This window comes from Alosa sapidissima, chromosome 24, assembly GCF_018492685.1.
Source record: "Alosa sapidissima isolate fAloSap1 chromosome 24, fAloSap1.pri, whole genome shotgun sequence".
NCBI lineage: Eukaryota > Metazoa > Chordata > Actinopteri > Clupeiformes > Clupeidae > Alosa > Alosa sapidissima.
The window spans coordinates 4,161,247-4,181,967 of NC_055980.1; the positions used below are offsets into that span (position 1 = coordinate 4,161,247).

General features: G+C 44.5%; 3 protein-coding genes across 16 annotated transcripts in view; 2 read left to right on the top strand and 1 right to left on the bottom strand.

Moving 5' to 3' along the window:
• jakmip3 (Janus kinase and microtubule interacting protein 3) overlaps positions 1-4,238 on the top strand; it is a 38,484-nt gene extending 34,246 nt beyond the window's left edge. For all 13 annotated transcript variants that reach the window (XM_042082680.1, XM_042082681.1, XM_042082678.1 and 10 more), the window contains 2 exons: positions 434-506; positions 3,085-4,238. The gene's annotated coding sequence lies outside the window, so the exon portion shown is untranslated. The remainder of the gene's footprint in view (positions 1-433; positions 507-3,084) is intronic.
• A 620-nt stretch (positions 4,239-4,858) lies between these two features.
• On the top strand, positions 4,859-15,908 carry dpysl4 (dihydropyrimidinase like 4). Of its 2 annotated transcripts, none has more exons than XM_042082759.1 (14): positions 4,859-5,237; positions 7,995-8,083; positions 8,487-8,671; positions 9,896-10,060; positions 10,771-10,832; positions 11,152-11,232; positions 11,414-11,482; positions 11,699-11,819; positions 12,288-12,444; positions 12,688-12,829; positions 13,104-13,274; positions 13,575-13,754; positions 14,185-14,356; positions 14,996-15,908. In XM_042082759.1, exons 1-14 carry the CDS (start codon positions 4,887-4,889, stop codon positions 15,085-15,087), a joined length of 2,037 nt encoding a protein of 678 aa, XP_041938693.1. In that variant the 5' UTR covers positions 4,859-4,886; the 3' UTR covers positions 15,088-15,908. The 2 variants fall into 2 exon arrangements, with proteins under 2 accessions (XP_041938693.1, XP_041938694.1); XM_042082760.1 differs by lacking the exon at positions 4,859-5,237 and adding an exon at positions 5,778-6,114.
• A 1,213-nt stretch (positions 15,909-17,121) lies between these two features.
• LOC121700076 (nuclear factor 7, brain) lies at positions 17,122-20,599 on the bottom strand. Its single transcript, XM_042082763.1, has 6 exons — positions 19,846-20,599; positions 19,597-19,692; positions 19,157-19,387; positions 19,042-19,064; positions 18,848-18,966; positions 17,122-18,651 (listed from the first exon to the last, which is right to left on the bottom strand). The coding sequence occupies exons 1-6, from the start codon at positions 20,302-20,304 to the stop codon at positions 18,116-18,118; spliced, it is 1,464 nt and encodes a 487-aa protein (XP_041938697.1). The 5' UTR covers positions 20,305-20,599; the 3' UTR covers positions 17,122-18,115.
• Positions 20,600-20,721: the final 122 nt, after the last annotated feature.

Here is a 20,721-nt window from a genome sequence, read left to right on the forward strand (position 1 = left end):
TGTTATTATATTATGATAAATTATATTATACTGTATATTATATATTATATTACATTATTAAATATTTAGTATGGAAAGTGCACCCATGTGCACCTATTTGTTTATTAATTGACAGTTATGATAATCAACAAGATATACCTTGTTCATTGACTGTCCTACAAGCCAGGTACGGTCATCTTGAAATTAATCTGTATTAGTCTGTAATGAGGCTGACATCATCAGCACATAAAGTGTGCACACAGTAGGGGGTGCTAAATCTCTAGGCACAGAGAAGGATATTCCACCACGGATATACTGTAACTCATCTATTGCAGATTGTCCTATATTCAACCCTTTACTGTCCTATATAACCTCTAATGACATTAGGGAGAGCAATACTGTTTTCATAAGACATAACTTCTTACCAATCATATGCCATACTGACATGTTTCAGGAGGAAGGGAACATCTGCATCATCTCCCCGAGGCCTGACACAACAGCAGGACCCTCCCTCTCCCTGCCAGCAGGTTAGTACTCTCCTCTCCTCAACATCTGAAGGGGAGATGTGAGCCACACTGTGTCTGATGTAGAACACAGACTTGGAGTGCAATCCTAAAGAGAGAGTGAAGAAATAGATTGAGTGTGTATATTTAAGCAGCCATTGAGAGGTACTCTCATCCCAGCTGGAGGCTGACCCATGTGATTTTAGAACAATAATGGCCAATTGATTAGTCCCATCTGTTAAGGACCCTCTTTGTCTTTAGTCCCCTTTTTGGCATATTTATGTGTCTCTTTCAGTTGTTTGTTTTTTCCTTGAACCTAATACTCTAATTAATATTCTAATTAATGCTTCGGGGCTTTTGCTTATTTATCTCATTTTTATTTATCAGATTTATTTTCTTTATGCTGGTTGCCAAATGAAATCCCTAATTCTTCCCTGGCTGTGCTGAAGTGTATGTCTGTCAGTGGCAGCCTCCGCTCGGTGAAATATAGGTCTGCACCAAAGGGCATTCTTGAGCACTTCCCAGCGTCTCAGTGTGCCCCTGCAGCGAGGCAGAGTCCTCTGCTAATCGGAGACAAAAAACAACACAGAGCTCAGATCTGGGGCTTTGTAGAGAGCTCATCTAGCCCAAGAAAACCTTGTTTCCCTCAGTGGCTCAGTGCTGCTGTGGAGCTATGCATCTCCAGTCTAAAGAGAGTTTAAGCACTAGCAAGTGTGATGATGCCAAAACAGTTTAATTAATTAAAAATCAAATTGTGAAATTTAAATCGGTGAATATCTCTCAATCATAAATTATCAGCATTTTTCTACTTTGATTTAACTGATCAAAATACTAATTATAGTACTTTACTAAATATGTCTCAGTGGCATATGGCATTGTGATGATAATTTTAAACTGCTTCAAGCTGGCTTTTCCTTCAAAGATTTTGACGATTTATATACCAGTATCCCATTGCACTTAATTACATTGGAATGATATATTGGAATGCTGATGAATGGCATTATAACATGCTGTCATACCAAAGAAGGTTGTGTCCCCAGAGGAAATGGCCAAATTGCATTAATCCCTTAGTTACTATAAAACTACAAAAACTATAAAGTATGATTTTAAAAGTCCAAACAGGACATCTGGCCTTGACTAGACCCCTGATTGGACACAGATCTCACAATCAGCTTGAATTGGATGATTATGATTCCCAGTGGTGATGTTTTAGTGTTCTTGGATTTTGGATGCTAGGTCATTCAGAGCAACATGACCTTGCCACACACACACACACACACAAATAGTTTTAGCCTGTAATGTAGACACTCACACACTGAGTTATGGGCATTTATTTTGCATCCAGAGAAGGAAACTTCAATCAATGCAGCTCATTACAGCGTCTCACCAGGCCACTCTGTCTGTCAAACCATGTTTACAGACACACACTACAAACAGCCCCTTAAGGAGCATTTGAGCAGAATTACAGCACCAATAGCTCTGTCATCGTGTCAATGAGTTGGGACAGATTCATAGCACATCTAAATATGTTTTATGTTTCGTAACTCCCTTCTGAGCTAGAGTACACATGCAACATGCGTACACTTTATGCCCTGGTATTATGTTTCACTCCGGATTGCACACTTTGCCAAACATGACACCTTAACAATCTTTCTGTGCAAAAACCATAAACGTGACATGTTGATTGAAAGCAGACAGTATACTTTCTTTATGTCTCACATTTAAAATCACGTATGTATTTTGAGAGCCAAAAGGCATTTTTCTGGCATGTACATTATTCATGCTGAGTTATGTGTTACCCTTGTGGGTGTGTAAATCCTTATGTGCGGGCTGTTAAGCCGAGCTGATCACAGTCTGCCGGGGCTCCTGGGCAGGGATGGGTGTGATTTGTTTGGAGTGATCTGCCCTCCTGGGATCATCTCTCCCCTGGGGGTCGTGGCCATATGGTGCCCAAGCACCCTGCTCCCTGGATTCCTGCGTCCCAGTCCAGATGGGCTCTCAAACAGAGAGCTGCCCATGATTGTCTTGCTTTGCATCTGCAAACAATGCTGTGCGTGGAACGTCCTCCTATGGTCTGCTTTGGCAGTTCGAGCGGTTTATCTTGCTGACTTGTGACTTCAGCACAGTGACTGGTAGTACAGTGGCATGCATGAAATAATGAAAAAAAAACTTAAATAACATTTTTATCTTAGACTTTATCTGTTAGAATGGTCTTAAATAAATGAAGGGCTCAACTTCCCTAAATAGTTTTAGCCTGTAATGTAGATACTGTAGTGTTTGGAGACTCTGTACTGCTGCTACATACTGGTCACTTTGGAGTGGACACATGTATCTGTGTAGTAGGTACCTGTACATGTGTGGTCTTGGAGTAGACACATGAATGTGTGTGGGTACCTGTAGATGTGTGGTCTTGGAGTGGACACATGTATGTGTGTGGGTACCTGTAGATGTGTGGTCTTGTAGTGGACACATGTATGTGTGTGGGTATCTGTAGATGCGTGGTCTTGGAGTGGACACATGTGTGTGTGGGTACCTGTACATGTGTGGTCTTTCCCGTGTCTTCTCAGACGTGTAACTCTCTGTCTCTCCTGTGCTGCTCCAGGGCTGAGGTCCTCTGCTGTGGTGTCCTTCCGACTGCCAGGTGTTCTGACCCTCTCAGCACCACACTTCGTCTCTGCAGCCTCTCCACCACCTCTCCTCACGACACTCACTGATGACTGGACGCGTCCACCCTCCTCCTTAGGCATCGTTACCTGTCCGTGCAGTGTCCACCTCGTCTCAAACACATAGCTGGCACACTCTGTAAGAGGATTGCTTCTGACATGCCATCCCCAAATATGTCTCAGTCCATTTAGATGTGGTAATCAGTTGAGATGTGACCATTTTTGATCAGTGTGCTGGTGATGTTTTGGCCTGAGCTGCAACGATGTCTTTGTGTTTGTTCTATGCAGACACATATCTGTAAATGCCTTAATTTCAATGATGATTTTCTTTTTATGGAGCCTTATGTTGATTAGGAATATGTTTTAACTGTCCACCACATTTATTTTGCATTGACTGAAATAAAGCAACTGGGTTTTCTCTATAAAGATTTTCTTGTGGAAGGAATAAACCTGACACTTTATGTCAAAGTGCTATGTGTGTGTAACTGCCTTTGTTTGTGTGTGTGTGTGAGTGTGTGTGTGTGTCTGTTTGTGTGTGTGTGTGTGTGTGTGTGTGTACGTGCGAGCATGTGTGTATCTGTGTGTGTGTTTGCAATAGTGGCAACTCCAACAGGATGCCACATTCAAGATGTCACATGCAAGTCCAGCAAAGCTCACCCATATTGTCATTTGTAGATTGTAATCTGAATGTCATTTGTATTTAGATTACAGATTACTATTTATTTTGTGTCCATAAGCATAAAGATAGCCTTAGCACAAGTTATACAGAGCATCAAAGTTTACAAACATTGTTGGCTGTCGGTTTACCCGGTCCCCACAACATCTGCCAGCCTGTGTGTGTGTGTGTGTGTGTGCAATTAACATGTGACAACTTGAGACATACTGAGCCATAACACATATAAAAACTAAACAACAAAGGTTTATCAGACAAAGTATTTTTCATTCCAAAATGATTATCTGACTTAGGTAGTCTACAATTAAGGGAAACTTTTCTCTTGTTCAATTTGACTCTTTCTTCAAAAGCATTTTATACAAGATCCCCTGCTGTTTATGAGTGTGTGGAAAATTGCTCTTATGTCTTTGGCACTATAAAGCAAGATACAGTTTTGCTGTATCTGTGTAAAACTGATATTAATAAACAATGATTTCACAGTTTAATAAAGTAATATATTTCACAGTTTAGCTTTCTACAGTATAGTGTGTAAATGATGTTGGTGCACTCAGACTTACTGAAACTGATATGATGTGTTCATTCATGGAAGCATGAACATCATCCTGCTTCAGGCAAATGGCAATTCTTCTAGTGACGTTTCATGTGTGACCTGAATTTCTCACAACTTAACACACAAGTTCCTGCCAGGCTTTCTGGGCTATTCCATTTGTTTTCGTTCCCATTAGGTATTTGGGATTCCGGAGAGTAATAAAGGACTGCATAAGTAGTGGGGACTTTTAAAATCCCCTTTTCTAGACCCACAATCACTTTCATTAGTAGGGAATGTATATGTAAATACTCATAACTCAGCCTCTTTAGATATTCTGTTCCTGACTGGCGGTCACTGAACGAATGTCTTTCAGCACCCCTCCCCTTTGGACAGCTCCTATCCTGTCTTCACTTTCTGCGGAGCCCACCCATTGTACTTTTGAGGCAACACGGTGCAAGGATTTATCAACCTAGGCTTGGCTGTGGATAAGAAGCTGACATTATATGCTAATTTAGATTCGTTTTTATATTTTCTTCACAATGGCAGAAAGGAGACTTCTTCCAAAGGATGATGATGAGGGTTCTCTATTTTCCAAACTTGGGACGGACAGTCCAAAACCACGAGTGAAATTCGGGGGCATGTTTTGTAATGTCGAGGGAGCATACGAGAATAAAACATTGAACTTTGAATCGTTCAGTCCAAATACTGCGCGAAAGCTTGCGAGAGGTCGGGGGGACTGCTTCTCTGATACCTTCAGTGACACAGGGAGCGTCAGGAGCGACTTCTCCAGCGTCAGTCACACTCAAAATCGACCTCAACCTGCGGCCAGCTCTCAAAGTCAATCTATAGTGTATTCCACCGGATCCAAACGTCTTAACGTACGACGTGAGGTAGACCATACTTTTGTTATATTATATAGAAAAATATGTATAAAAATGTGTTAACATTATGTTCTCGTTACACATACAAGTATGGCTAAATTCTACGATATGGCTTGGGAAATGTGGTTCTGTAAGAGCTTTATAATTTGTTTTCCTGTGATAACACTAAAGAAATGAATTAGGCCTACATATTAATTTCTAAGATCATTAGCTTGGAAAACTGTAGGCTAAATGTAAATTAAATGTGATCAACAAAATGTAAGTGATCAACTGGCTACTTTATCTTCTAAAGTTAGTCAGTGCTGCCTTTAGGTACACAAATCAAGAAATCATGAATCACCTTGTTTAGAATAAATTCAGGCGCTTTGTGACACTTTCTGTTGATTTCACGACCCCCATACATGCCCAGTGACAGAACTCCAAAAATGTAATCAGGGTTGTAGCCTAGCCTACTGTTAAATGCATATGAGTTGTTTAGAATCTGCCAAGGGCCCTGGTAGTGTGTTTGGTGTGGCCCTGACGTGGCCGAAAGGGTCCCCTTAAGAGGCCTGTCGCTCCCCTAGTAGCCTGTAGGATGCGTCTGGAATATTAAACAGACAGATGGTTTGCGAGGAACTATATTGTTTAGGGAGACGGCTCCGTAGCGCTACGGTGGCCTCCTTGATTGTAACGCAATAATATCAAACATCTTCTTTCCGATATCCAACGATCCCTTAATCACACTCATATTCCGCATTGCTTATAGCATACACTGCAGTACTCTGGTGAGTGAGCCGCCCTGATTTTACATTTGATTCTCGCGTGTCTTCCTAACTCGGCAATCAAAGCTCCTCCCGAACCGGCCGGCATGTCCTTCCAAGGCAAGAAGAACATCCCTCGTTTAACGGTAAGCAGCCATTGTCGCCGCAAAAAGTGTTGTAGTTAATAAATTCAATGCAACATCGGCGATAAACCGTAACGCACTCGCGCAAATACGTGTTTTTATCCTAATTTTACTGATTTTTGAGACATCCTACATCGCGCAACAGCCTGCTGTGACTCGAGGAATAGACATAACCTATGTTATGGTACAGAAACACAGAATGTATCTCAACGATGATGAGCTTGGTCCAGTACACTAACATTAGACTGACATTTAGTTTGCATAGCATAGACTATTCATTTTTATTCGTGTTTGACAGCAGGCTGTAGCTTTACAAAGCACCCACGGTTGCAATCTTAACAGTGGCCATTGTTTAATCACAAATATTTCATGGGTACTTCATTTTCATGGATAGGCTAACCTACTTCATGTTATGTCATTGTGGTCTCTGTTATGGCGAAATCTTCAGACCGCTCCCTGTTTTCTGGCAGTGCCATCATGGCTTTAACGCCAGTGGTGAATAGCCTGTGACAAAGGAGAAATCTCAAGCGAAGCACGGCTGCAGAGACTAGCCCCCGATAGCCTAGGGTACTATAGGTAACCATTCAACCGTTAAGATATTTCAAGCCAGACGTTTCGTCTGGCATCCCTACCCTACTCAAGCAGTGTAGTGAGGTTTCCCCGTCGTTACTCCGTAGTCATCCGTGCGGACCACTGTAGTGCGCTAATTCAGGGAAGGCAGCGTATTAACACGGACAAGAGGAATCCGATTCCTTTCCACACAATTTAGCACAGTGGCCTGCCTGCTACTGTACCGAGATGACCCACATTTCTGTTCTGAAAAGGGGATTCAAATGTCTTTGTCCTCTTGACATGAGGACAGTCTAAGCAAAACATTTTAAAGGTAGCCTATTTGAAGTAGGCATTATAGCCTACTATAAAAATTCATTGGCTGAGATTATTATAAACCCCTTGAGTGTGTTCTATAATGATGTCCCATCATGTCTCCATCGCCTGTTCGCTCTATCTGAGTTTCTGACGGGGCGTGTTTACAACACCCGTGGTGTCTCAGCTTGCTGTGAATATGTCACTTTAGATTACACTACATGACATGTTATGCAGTATGTAGCGTTTAATCTAAATGCCTGACTGGAACTATAGTCTCAATATTATTTTGAACATAGTAGAATCCTAGCCTCCATTCGCTAAACCTCGCCACCCACATTTTTGATGGTTTAAGTGTTTTATGTTTGTTAACTTTATTTAGACCGTCGTACACGCAGCATTTCACAAGTGCAGTATCATTTCTTCATGGCTGACCGATTAAACGACCCCCTCGGCAGCCAGCATGGCTCTGTGCCAGAGGATAGAAAGTGGAAACGGGTGGCGCTTAGGGTGGATATGTGGGTGTTGCTGCTGATGCGGGGAAATCATCAGCCACGGCTGAGCTACTACCCGCGAGTCATCTATTGTCATCAAATAGCGAAACAGACAGCATGGGGACATGGCCTATAGTAGACTGTGTGCCGACGTTACCTACTCGAAGTCAAAACTAAAACGAGCATACAGCAAAAATATAAATTAAACTGGAAAAATATTCACCCTCTAAAGGAGCTGCTATCTATACTGGTTATGAAAAGACAGCATCAGGCCTATTCTGCTTAGACCTACTGGTGGTAAAGGTTTGTTCTTTGTTGGCTATTGCTTAGCAAACCACTTCTGCTCAGTCCATCAGCATATTCATGCGGATTTGCATACCTTAGTAGTTCCTATTGTGTACGATTTCTCTAGTTGATTCTTATTAAAAACCCTTTAAACAAGATAGTCCTTGTTGGGCTCTCCAAAGTTTTAGATGCACTATAGGTCTTTTTTTACAATTTGTTGTTTGCTCACTTGTCTTTCAGAGTGATCGCCTCATAATCAAAGGAGGCAAAATAGTCAATGATGACCAGTCCTTCTACGCAGACGTTTACATTGAGGATGGGGTCATCAAGTAAGTTAAATCTATTTCTTGTGACCACAGGCTCATGTCTAGTGTGAAAATAAAGCAGGTTGCAGTTTTAACATATCCTAAGGGTATACATCTACTACTGCTTGGCCTTGGCCTCAGCAGCATCCAATAGCAGAGGCATATTTAATTCAAGTTTATTTATATAGTGCATTTGCATACACAAGGCAACTCAATTTTACCTACATTTAAAGTGAGATTTAGAGTGAGACTGAATATGATATTTTGGGGAATGGACCCTTGTAGTCAACAATGCAAGCAATGACTGTTCAGTTCACACACAGATTCTGCAAATGGTTGTTTGTGATAGTCTGAGGGTCAAGCCACTGCTGTCACTGGTATGCATCTTCTAATCCGTCTCCACTGCCCCTGCTTCTCCTCTTCACAGGCAGATTGGGGAGAACCTCATTGTGCCCGGTGGGGTGAAGACTGTGGATGCCTACGGTCACATCGTAATCCCAGGTGGCATCGATGTGAACACCAGTCTGCAGGCCGCTCACCTGGGCATGAACCCCGCCGATGACTTCTACCATGGCACTCGCGCTGCGCTGGCCGGGGGCACCACCATGATCAGTACGTCCACTTTACCAGTCCAGCCCCCGCTGTGCTGACCAGAGGATACGAGGGATGTGGGGCGATGGGGGTGGGCTTGATGAAAGAGGATGAGAGGCTGAAAGGGAGGAGGATGTGGGTGGAATGGAGGACAGAAAAGAGGATGAGAGGGAAGAGGAGAGCAAGCGAGGGATGTGGATGGCGGCTAGGGGGGGGGGGGGATGTCATTTGTCGTCCCCGTGCCAGGCAGAGAGTTGGTGAAGCGGCAGCATGGGGCTTCAGTAGTGGCTGTCTGCTGCAGTCACGTCAGTTGAAACAAGGTCACGCCGCCGTGCTGTCACACACACTCTCTCCTCTCAGACATACGGCCCTGCACACATGCGCGCGCTCACTCGCTCTCTTCCAGCAAGCAGCCCCGGCACTCGCGCTGTCAGCAGGGGGGTCAGACTGCGGCTCAATTTGGGGGAGAGTGTGGGGGCTTTTGCTGTTTTCTCTGAAAATAACCTTTTCAGCTGCAGTAGCACAGATGCTTTTAATGAGTTGGTTCATGGGTTCACTCACTCCATTTGATCCATGAGGGTGTTTTCAGATTTACACACAACTGAAAGCCAGAGAGCTTCAGGGGAAAAGGGAAACGCAGAAGGACAAACTCATTAGTGGAAACCTGGCTTCCCAGTACCATTAATACTACTGTAGTTGTAAGAGATTTCAAGGGCAAAGAAATATATCAGGTGGAGGAGAGAGTAGCTCCACAGTGTCTATGCTGACTTTGCTTAACTGAATGATAGATAAATGATTCATCTTGATGTTATAAAACATTATTTGATGCATTGAACGTCTTAATATAGCAACATCCACTGGTTAAGTGGGTCACACTGTAGTGTGTAGAGACACTTTTTCCAAGGAAGTACCACAATCTTTCTGTGTGTTTTTTCAAAGGGTTGGTACAATAGCGCGCTTGTGCTCCATTTATAACCGTATGCCCAGGGAGGAAGTAAAAGCACCAGTTAGAAAATGAGATGTCATGCTAATTTAGCGACTGCTGTCTAAGGGCTAGTTTTGCTTTACCAAACTCCAGGAGCTGTCCTCTCCACAGTGTTTAAAGGCATTTGAGGTGACACCAAAATTCAAAGCTTGCTGTGTTGTGTGTCCCCCTCTTCAACCCTCCTCCCCCCACCTCCTCCTCCTCCTCCCCTCCTCCTCCTCCCCTCCCCTCCCCTCGTCTCCCCTCGTCTCCTCCTGCAGTCGACCATGTTCTGCCAGAGCCAGGCTCCAGCCTGTTGGCGGCGTATGACCAGTGGAGGGACATCGCTGACAGGAGGAGCTGCTGCGACTACTCGCTGCACATGGACATCACCCGCTGGCACGAGGGCCTGGCGGAGGAAGTGGAGGCTCTGGTCAAGGACAAAGGTGCCCCAAAACATCCACCCACACATCCGTCTCTCAGGGCATGCTGTCCTAGGAAGTGTCACAGTGATGAGTTCATGGTAGAAAAGATAGGCAGAGAGAAAGTTATATAATGAAGTCCCCCGCTGAAATGCACGGCATGGAGCCAATGCTGCTGTTATGCTGCTGTTATTAATGTGATGTGGTTATGTTTAGTTGTGCATATGCACCTCTGTGTCTCAGTATTTCTCAACATTACAGCACTAACACGATGACAGTGTGTTGACAAAATGAGATTTTAGATCAGTTTTCCAAAGCAGCATTGATTTGTTAGTGATTATTTAAAGCTGTCTCGCCTGGACAAATGACACAACACAACAATGTTTCTGACAAATGACACAACACTAAACACAACAATGTTTCTTTCCTGAGGAACACTGACTTGAGCTGCCAAAGTAGTTTGTGTGCTTTGTGTGTTTGTAGTCCTGGGTGGTGGAATGGTAATCATCATTTTGGTGTGCTTTGTTTACAACTACTCATCTAGATAGTTCTAGTTCACACACACACACACACACACACACACACACACACACACACACACACACACACACATACGCTTACAGGAAAATTACATGCCATGTGTGAATCACTTAAGTGGCATTCAAATCTGACCCCAACAAAGTGGCAACACCATATTTTATTCTAACATGCTACACATTGGCTGTCTTATGCAGGAGTCAACTCATTCCTCGTGTTCATGGCATATAAGGACAAGTACCAGAGCTCAGATAGCCAGGTAAGCTGCGCTGACATTGTGCATTATGTCATACCATTACACTGCATTAAGCGACTAACATATTAAAGGATTTAGCTTTAGCTTAATACTAGGATGTGTGTGGCTGAGTTTCAACTTAATGTTTAGCACCTGTGATGCATACAAATTGCTTGTTGTCGATTGTGTAATGTCTTCACCAAAGCTGACTTGTGGCCTGTAATTTGGAGAAGTGCTGCTTAGCTTTGTAAGGACCCTGTAATTGAGGAGGAATGGTTGCCTTGCATCCAGAGATCAACACTGTGAGCTGTAATTAGCAGTATTCTGTTCTCTGTCTCTGCAGATCTATGAAGTATTTGGGGTTCTGAGAGACATGGGGGCCATTGCCCAAGTGCATGCAGAAAATGGTGACATCGTAGAGGAGGTGAGCTGCTCTATAAACTGTGGTGATGTTTTCAGCATGCAAGATTACAGCTTTTGGTTAATCCTACAATCAAGAACCTAAAATCATGCCATTTTAATTTGCTCCCTTTCTCTCTGTGTGTGTGTGTGTGTGTGTGTGTGTGTGTGTGTGTGTGTGTGTGTGTGTTTTTTTCTATGTTTAGGAGCAAAAGAGGATTCTAGAGCTGGGTATTACTGGTCCTGAAGGACATGTGCTGAGTCATCCTGAGGAGGTAGACACCATTTTCTTTTAGTAGCTTTCATCTTCACACAAACCTTTTTCTCTATGCACTGCCTTAACCCATTTTTCTTTTCTCAGATTTATTCTGTACTGTGTAGTTATTGTCTAACAAATATGTATTATTTGACACATGCATGCTTTGACCATTTGAAGTCATACAACACAAAGACATCTTATGAGTCATCTAACAAGAGTCTATATCCACCAGGTGGAGACAGAGGCTGTGTATCGTGCCATCACTATTGCGAAACAGGCCAACTGCCCTCTTTATATCACCAAAGTAATGAGCAGGCAAGCTGCCGATGTCATCGCCAAGGCCAGGAAGAAGGGTAAGGCCCACTTACTGTATGCTACACTGTACTTTTCCACTCACACCATGACATCATGAAGGACCAGAAAGGAGTCTTTCTTTTAGAGCTCTAAACACCAAGTCATTTTGACAGCTGTAATGAGCTTTTAAAAAGGCACATTTTGCTTGTTAGCGTCATGTTGTGTTGATTCCAAAGCCTTACTTCCATCCATGTAGTACTTCTCACATTTATGTTAATATTTCATTAGCACATATTCATATTGCCCAGGGGAGTCATTAGTGGTCACATACATGTACCATATAATGAAGCTTAATGTAATTCCCTTTACTGGGTTCACAGAGTGCATTATACGTGTACGTATATGACTTATGTTGTAGAACATTTTCTGAGATGACAGTTTTATAGCTCTCCCCACCCAGTTGACGTCTCCTTACTCTCTCCACCCATTTGACATTTTCTTTCCTTCTCCATCCACTTGGACCTCAGGCATGGTTGTGTATGGAGAGCCAATCACTGCCAGCCTGGGCATGGATGGTTCCCATTACTGGAGTAAGAACTGGGCCAAAGCGGCTGCCTTCGTCATGTCCCCACCCCTCAGCCAAGACCCCAGCACCCCCGACTACCTCAACTCCCTGCTGGCCTGGTGAGAGACTGGAGAGAGCCTTTTGTTAAACCACTCTTCATACATCAATCAGCCTCTTGCTCTTGCTCCTCGAGCTCTTGTACAGTTGCACTTACGCAGATGAGTCATGGAATGAGAGACGAGATGCCGAACTGATGTCCAGGGGTGTTGTTGATTCAGCATAGCAAGCTGTTGAGAAAAACAGATAGATGAACAGATAGCCTCTGGTTTCCCTAACTCAGCCTTGATGTTTGTGTCCGGTAGTGGAGACCTTCAAGTGACTGGCAGTGCCCACAGCACCTTCTCCACAGCGCAGAAGGCTGTCGGAAAGGACAACTTCACCCTCATCCCAGAGGGGACAAATGGCATCGAGGAGCGCATGTCAATCATTTGGGACAAGGCAGTAGTAAGCACACATTATAGAGAGTCTCAGATGTGTGACGTGCTTGATAGTTTCTAACTGCTTATTGTTTTCATCTGACTTCTAGAGATGTATCATAATTTACATAATTGACCTCTGAAATTCTTCAAGTATTCAGTGTATTATGCAGTATTCAGTGTAAATGCTGTTTAGTGATAGCTGCTAAGCTATTGGTCTGAAATCCTCTTTAAAACATAATATGATCTCTTGGTGCTCAGCCTGTTACTAGACCTTCAGAGGGTGCTTATGTTCTTTAAAGGCCACCGGTAAAATGGACGAGAATGAGTTTGTGGCTGTGACCAGCACCAATGCTGCAAAGCTCTTCAACATCTACCCTCGCAAAGGCCGAATAGCTGTGGGCTCCGATGCTGACCTGGTCATCTGGAACACCAAGGAGACCAAGACATTTTCTGCAACCACACATAACCTGGTGAGTTGAAATTGCACAGCTATTGACGCACACAGACACACACACACACACACACACACACACCCACACACACACACACCCACACACACACACACACACACACACGCACACACACACAAACTGTACACACATACACACATGCATATGCCCACTATTCTCTCTTTGGGAACCTTTGGACTGCTCACTTTCATCCTTAACTAGAGCTCCGGTTTGCAAAGGCCTTTGAGTAAAGTCTACATTTGTGTGTGTATGTGTGTGTGTGTGTGTGTGTGTGTGTGTGTGTGTGTATGACTGCTGCAGACGGTCGAGCTGAACATCTTTGAGGGCATGGAGTGTCGCGGCTACCCCGTTGTGGTCATCAGCCAGGGCAGGATTGTCCTGGAGGGCGGCCAGCTCAATGTGACAGAGGGCTCCGGCCGCTTCGTCCCCAGGAAGGCCTTCCCAGACTTCGTCTACAAGCGGATCAAGGCCCGCAGCAGGGTAAGATAGCCAGACGGTCTGAGTCACTCTTCCGACACAGTAAACACTAGCAGACACGGCTGCCAGGCATGACACTGACTCTATTGCTCAACCACAGCTCAAAGTAGGGGAGAAAACTGAATGTTTTCACATGGCTATTTTTAGCTCAGGAAGTCTGAGAACTGAGTGTTGCTCATGACTTGGACAATGTTGGACTGTTGAACAAAACAGTATTAAAGATTTACGTGGGACATCAACTCAATAACACTTTTATTCAGGAAAGATAACCAACGAAAGGATACAACTAAAACTGAGCATTTTATTGTATCTTGTTTGATAATACTTGTTGTTTTTATTTAAGCATTTGTTGAGAAAGTCTTAATGTACGGAGCTAACATGGGAGAGAGAAACAAGAGAGTGGGATGAGTGTGAGAACTGAAGTGTCTTTCAGATGGCCGACGCACGTGGAGTTCCACGAGGAAACTATGACGGACCGGTCCATGATGTCATCAGTGTCACAAAGTCTGTACCGTCCACTCCCACCACCAGAGGGCCTCAGTGTCCAGGGAAGACAGTGATGGCAGCAGGCAGAAACCTCCACCAATCAGGATTCACCTTATCTGGTGAGTGACCTCTTTTGCCCTCTCTCTCTGCGCAGATCTTTGACTTTCTCTGGAGATTATAAGTGAGAGAAATAAAGGGCTAAACTCCTGTAATTAGATGCCTGGAAATGTTTTCTCTATTTGGACTTCATATCATTTGTTGTGTAGCCTTTGCCCACTTGTCCTCTCTTCCCTCTACCACTGCCTCCCCACCCCCTTTACCACATAATTGGACACGCTTGCCATGTCAGGCATTCCGTTTATATTACAGACTGTACTGTACGGCCTTCAGTTACAATGGCTGAGCATCAAAGCAAACTCACTAGATCTCTGAGATGCCTCTTAGTTTCAGTCACAGTCATGTATTTATCACAAAAGACATTTTAGTCGTATGGCAATGGCAAAAGCTAAGTTCTTTTAGCTAGCTAGTCTACAGCCTGTTAAGAAGTGGATCGATACCGCAGCATCCAAACTATGCACTCAACAGTCTGCACTGTCTGGGTTTTTTGTCTCCATTTATGTTGAAATGTTGAGTGTTCCTCGAGTTTTCCTGTACTTGGAGAAATTACTTTATCATTGATTAAGTCCCTTGTCTCTTGTCTCTCTCTCTCTCTCTCTCTCTCTCTCTCTCTCTCTCTCTCTCTCTCTCTCTGTCAAAAGGAAATCAGATGGATGATCACATTCCAAGGCGCACAGCACAGAGGATCGTAGCGCCGCCTGGTGGCCGATCCAACATCACTTCCCTGTCGTGAGTCCTACGACCACAGTGACCACATGCAAAGTGTAGCAACTCCATCAACCTCAATATCCCAGAAGCAACACTTTCATGCAATTTTACAATAATTCATAACCATATCAACCATAGTGGTATCTCATGTAAGACAGTGCACACCAACTGGCAGAGTTAACTGTAGCTTACCCATGCGAATCCCCATTCATGTAGCCCATAGTTAGTCTGTGAATAGCCTCTGCTTTCTCCCACCACTGAGTCCCAGTTCTTTGGTTCCTCAGTGTAAACAATAATAGAATAGCATGCACCTTATTCTGGTGACCAGTCAGCTGTAGCATAGATCTTTGGTTTCATTCTCTCCATCAGTAGTCAGATATCATAGTCTGCCATTTTCCTCTGGACTCATTCTAGTGCAGTGTGAGTGCGTCTGTCCCCCTAGTCATTCTCCACCAGGCCGGTCCATAAACGAGTGTCTGCATCGTGGACACATTTGGAAAAGGAAACCATACAAGCTGCCAGAATTAATCTCAATAACAGTTATAGTCAGATTTGTCTACGTATTTAACAAAATGGTAGAAATTTAGCAAAGTCGGAAAAAATGGATGTAGATCAATGGCTGTAGTCTTGTAGTTTTGCTTCGATGATTTCAGTCGTTTGAAATGTTGCAAACATAGGGATGCCTGTAAGATTCTGTTGTGATTGGATAAACATCATCATTTCTCATGCGTAAGATGACCACCTCACCTTTTTTAAAAGATAATCATATGGTGCTCTAAGAAAATTTCTAGTAATACGGGACTGTAAAACAAAACAAAACAAAACAACAAATAATCACTTTTTAATCCTGACTCTAATTTGTAGTTATTTCATGCAGTGTTTTGTCTTTGTAAACCTCCTGTTTGTATTTTTACAAGGCCTGATTTAAAACAACGGACATTTTGTAACCCAAGTACTTGAACAATGTTACCTTGACCTGTTCTGCCTCAACTATGCCATTTGAAAGGTTGTATATGATTGTCAACAACTTTGATTTTAATGAGAACCTCTCAAAAGATCCTTTTTTGTACCTTTTTTGTGTCGCCAGTGTGTAAATATATCGTATGTTCTTTATTGTGCATGGTAGGCATGTCTTCAATAAAATATGTCGAGAAACTGCTGTCTGTCATGTGATATCAGCTGATGCCAAATCATGTAGGCCTCCATATCACCGCAATGAGCTCACAAGAGGGAGTCGGGAGACACAAGGAAGAAAGTTCCTTTTGTAATATACAGTATGGCCTGTAGAAAGACAGAAGTATACTTCAGGGACTCTTCTGTCACAATGTTTCTCTTAGGTCAGAGTTGGACTACGGCTTGTGGTCCATGTTTGTAGTAGAATCACCATGTTGACCTGTGGTCAGTGTGCAGTCCTTGTTGTGCGCCGCTCCCTTCAGTGTGACAGGGTCAGAATGGTTCTCAGCAGCCTTGACTCCCAGCCTTGACCAGCATCTGAGGCTTGACAGCAGCTGGTTGGCAAACCACTGACCTTCATTAAAATTGACTTGGGACATCAACTCATACTTCCAATAAGAATGTCTAGCCCTCATGTCATTGTGAAGTCAGAATAAGAAAAATAAATTAGAATCCAAGAGATGACATGCAGCTAGACAAAAAGCAGGCATGTTTGGGAGAAGAGACATTACATTCATATGCCTTTATCTTTACACTGGCAAAGAGAAAGGATAAGTGCCTACTCCGTTGTACTAAAGACAGCGAATGACGACGTGACACAGGATAGTGCAAGTTTCCTGCAGGGAGTCTTGGTTCTCATGGCCAGGGGGAATGGCAGAAGTTGAAAGGTTAAAAACATGTTTGGGTGCCAGAGCTCCACAGCCCTGCGGGCCAGAGAGTCAGTTCAACACAACATTCCAGGGCAGACCATGTGACCCAGCGCGGCGTCCCACGGATGACTGGTGGCAACAGGTGGCGTGTCATCGCAGGATTACAGCCGGCCCAGCCACCAGGTTTCATTTCTCCTCTTCTCTTAGCATGGAAAACACTAAAAGACTTTCCAACATTTTGTCTAAAAAGTCTTTATTTCTATTACATCCAAAAATGTTAAACATCTATACAACACTCTCAAGGCTATATACCCATGAAAGAGACTTAAGAAATGGACAGCAGCATGTTTTGTTTATGCAAAAGTGCAAAATGCAACAACGTATGTAATTCTAGTCTCATGCAAAGCCATGAATGTTAAATTATTTCCACTGCAGAAAAGTAATGGGCCTAGACAGTTCCAGACTGTGTTTATACTACATTTTCCTCTGTACATCTCATATGTATATAGTATACCATGCATGTGGCATGCTTAATGATTATATATGATATACAATATCATCAGCAATGCTATTATACATCAACACAACACACATCCCCGCCTTTCAAAAAGGATGGTGGCATCTCTTACCTCAGGTTATGAAGGGGAATAATATCAAACCAAACACGAAACCACTGGTGATATTCAGATCTGCTTTTGTGGTGAACTCTCACTAAGCCCAATATCATGTGGGTGAGGACACTATTCAGCTATCTGGAATATGGCACATACCAAACTGCTACATTCCAGTTGTCTTAGCTCTATTTTCTCAGAACATTCTTTGAGGCAGTGTGATGATAGAACAACTACATCTTTCTAATGTCCCTCTGTACAAATGTAATTTCTCTTAAGGGACACCACCCCCTTTTGAATGTCTGAAGTTCTACTCATCCTCTCATTTTAAAGGAAAAGCCACAATTAAATGTCTACTAAAGGACATGTCTAAAGTTCACACTAATGGTTAGTTTGACTTACTGTACAACATAGTACAGAAGCACTAGTGCATCTTAGTACAGAGACTTCAGAAAGACTGCCACTTAGAACAGTCTACGGAGGTACTAGTGCAGCTTAGTACAGACTGCAAAAACACTAGTGCAGCTTAGAACAGTCTACTGAGGTACTAGTGCAGCTTAGTACAGACTGCAAAAACACTAGTGCAGCTTAGAACAGACTACAAAAGCACTAGTGCAGCTTAGTCAGTGATGACTGTGACTTTTCCAGTGGAGAGGCGCAGTGGGTGGCGCTTGCAGGTGTTGGAGAAGTATGGGAACACCATCTCAGTGAACTTGTGCTTGAACCTGTACAGAAGCGCGTTGTCACTGGGGTCAGAGAAGGTGACCCGTCCCCTCTCGTAGTCCACCTGCACACGCACCCGCTGCGGCTTCTTCTTGGGCGCCAGGGGTGTGTTGGACGCGGTGCGGGCGCGGTACTCACCGCCCAACAAGCAGATGGTCCACATGCCGCGCTCGGGGCTGGGCGGGAACCACTCCTTGCGCTGGACGGTGTCCAAGACGACACCGAGGGCCCACTCAGAGCAGTCGCCCACCTCCACATCCCACCAGTGGCAGCCGGAGATGATGCCCTCAGAGCCCAGCACGCACTCGTAGAAGCTGAAGCGCTCCGGGTTGTCGGGCAGCTGCTGATCCTCCTCTGTGTAGCGGACAGTGAGGAGGTCGTCGGATACTGACAGACAAATGTCTGCTGTGTTGGGGTCAAGGGTCACAGGATCTTCAAGGGGAGAAGGAGAAAGCATGAGTAAACATCCAGGCTAGCATACATATTCAGCCATATTACTTAGATGGACTTGGCCAATTTCTAGGAGATTTACACGTACAGAAGTAAACTGGCTATGCATCATGAATTACATTCTGTACCCAAATTATGTTGAGAAAAGGAACAAAATATTCATGATATATCAACTCACTGTACTGAGCGATACTTTGCATCTTATCCCAGACTCTGTACTTAAGGCACCCCACATGACTGGCAACATCAATCAGCGATTCTGATAGTTCTGGTGGATCAGGCACGGTGCACTGAGTTCTAAGAGAATAGAACCTCAAATGAGTGGAAAAGTAAAAATCACCCCATATTCATATGTAGAGGGAACTCACTAACCTTTCAGTTATCTTCTTATAGTTCTGAAACACAGCAAAAAAGAAGTTTGTTTGTTGTTTGTTTCAGATGGGAGTGAGTATGCAATGGTTTAGGTACCTGAACACGTCAGCCTTACCTTTAGAAACAGTAAGTCGTCAGTTTCCATGGCCTCCTCTGCTGTGCTGATGGCGTCCATCAGAGAGGCGATCTCTCCGGACAGTCTGTCCAGTCGGTGTTTCATCTTGCGGGTCTTCTGTTCCTCCTCGTCTTTGAGTGCGGCTATCGCAGCGGCCTCTTCATCACGCAGGAAGTGGTGGAGCTTCTCAAACTCCGCCCTCATCAGCCTCTCTGTGTGCTCGGACTGTTTCTGCCAGAAAGTAGACATTGTCCTCGGTGACTTGTATGTCACATGGTTTTATGTGGCTGGGCTGCAATGTTCAAAGTAATCTGGCACTAAATTGCCTGAATCTTGTTTGCTTTATTTTGCAGAAGACGTAATTATTTGCACAGAATTGCAGAGGCCTTACTAATTAGTTAGGGTTTCAGTGTAAGCACACAGAATGTAATTAGCCCTACTTTGATGTGGTCTGTTGTGTCGTCACAGGTCTGCTTGGCAGTGTTCAGAGTCTGCAGCTTCTCTTGCAAGGGCCTCAGTGTAGATCTCAGTTCTCTCTGGGGATAAAGAGTCAGGCACAGATAGAAGGCCAAAGACAATATTTACAATATTTGCTGCCTAACATGTCCAGCACAAAGATTACTCATTATTTTGTTGTCAATGTTTTCTCTCTCACACACACACACACACACACATGCATACACACACACCTTACAGTCTTCCACGGCCTCCTCTGTGGAGCAGGTGAGATGATCCTCGTGCTCCTCTCTCACACACTCCTCACACACCAGCTCCTCGTCCTCGGTGCAGTAGAGCCCTGTCCTCTGGCCGTGCTCCGCGCACACCTCCCAGGGCTTGTCCCCCGCCGCGTCCTCCTCTCCCCCGGGCCCCCCCCCCAGGGGCCGCGGCCGCCTCAGCTGGCCCTGGAACAGCGTGTCCTGCAGGAGCTTGAGCACGCTGCTGAGCAGCTCCTTGCCAAAGCACTCGGTGCAGCCCAACTGCTCCTGCCCCAGCTCGCCCTGGCACAGCGACAGGCAGGCCTGGCACAGGCTGTGCCCGCAGGGGAGCAGCAGCGGCTCGGGACCCTGGCAGACCGGGCAGATGGGCGCGGGTTCTGCTTCGGCTTCTGCTGAGGGCTGAGGGGGCCCCTCTGGCGGTGGCGATGCCATGTGTGCGGGGGGCTTCTGGTCAGTTTCCGCAACTTAGCTCGCTGCTGGGTGTCCGCTGCCCTTAACTGATCGTTTGGTCTGTCTGTTTCGGTATGTCTTCCTGTTCAATGTGTTGTGTGTGTGTGTGTGTGCACCCTGCAGAAGCTTACACAATCACCAGCACCTCAGGACCACCCTGCCCCTGCTGCATGGGTGATGGGCTATTTATATGCGTTATTTTTAGCCTTCTGACAGACTGTTTGTGTTTAAGTGTGCATGGCTTAGGTGGGGGTGGTAACTGAGCAGATGCATGCTTACCACAGGGTTTGTTTTTGGGCAGATATTGCTGGGTCATGTTGAAGATTGTGGGCAACAGATACGTAGATGCTGAGTCACAAAGCACAAGAAATGTGTAGCAATACCTTCCCCATTCTGGGA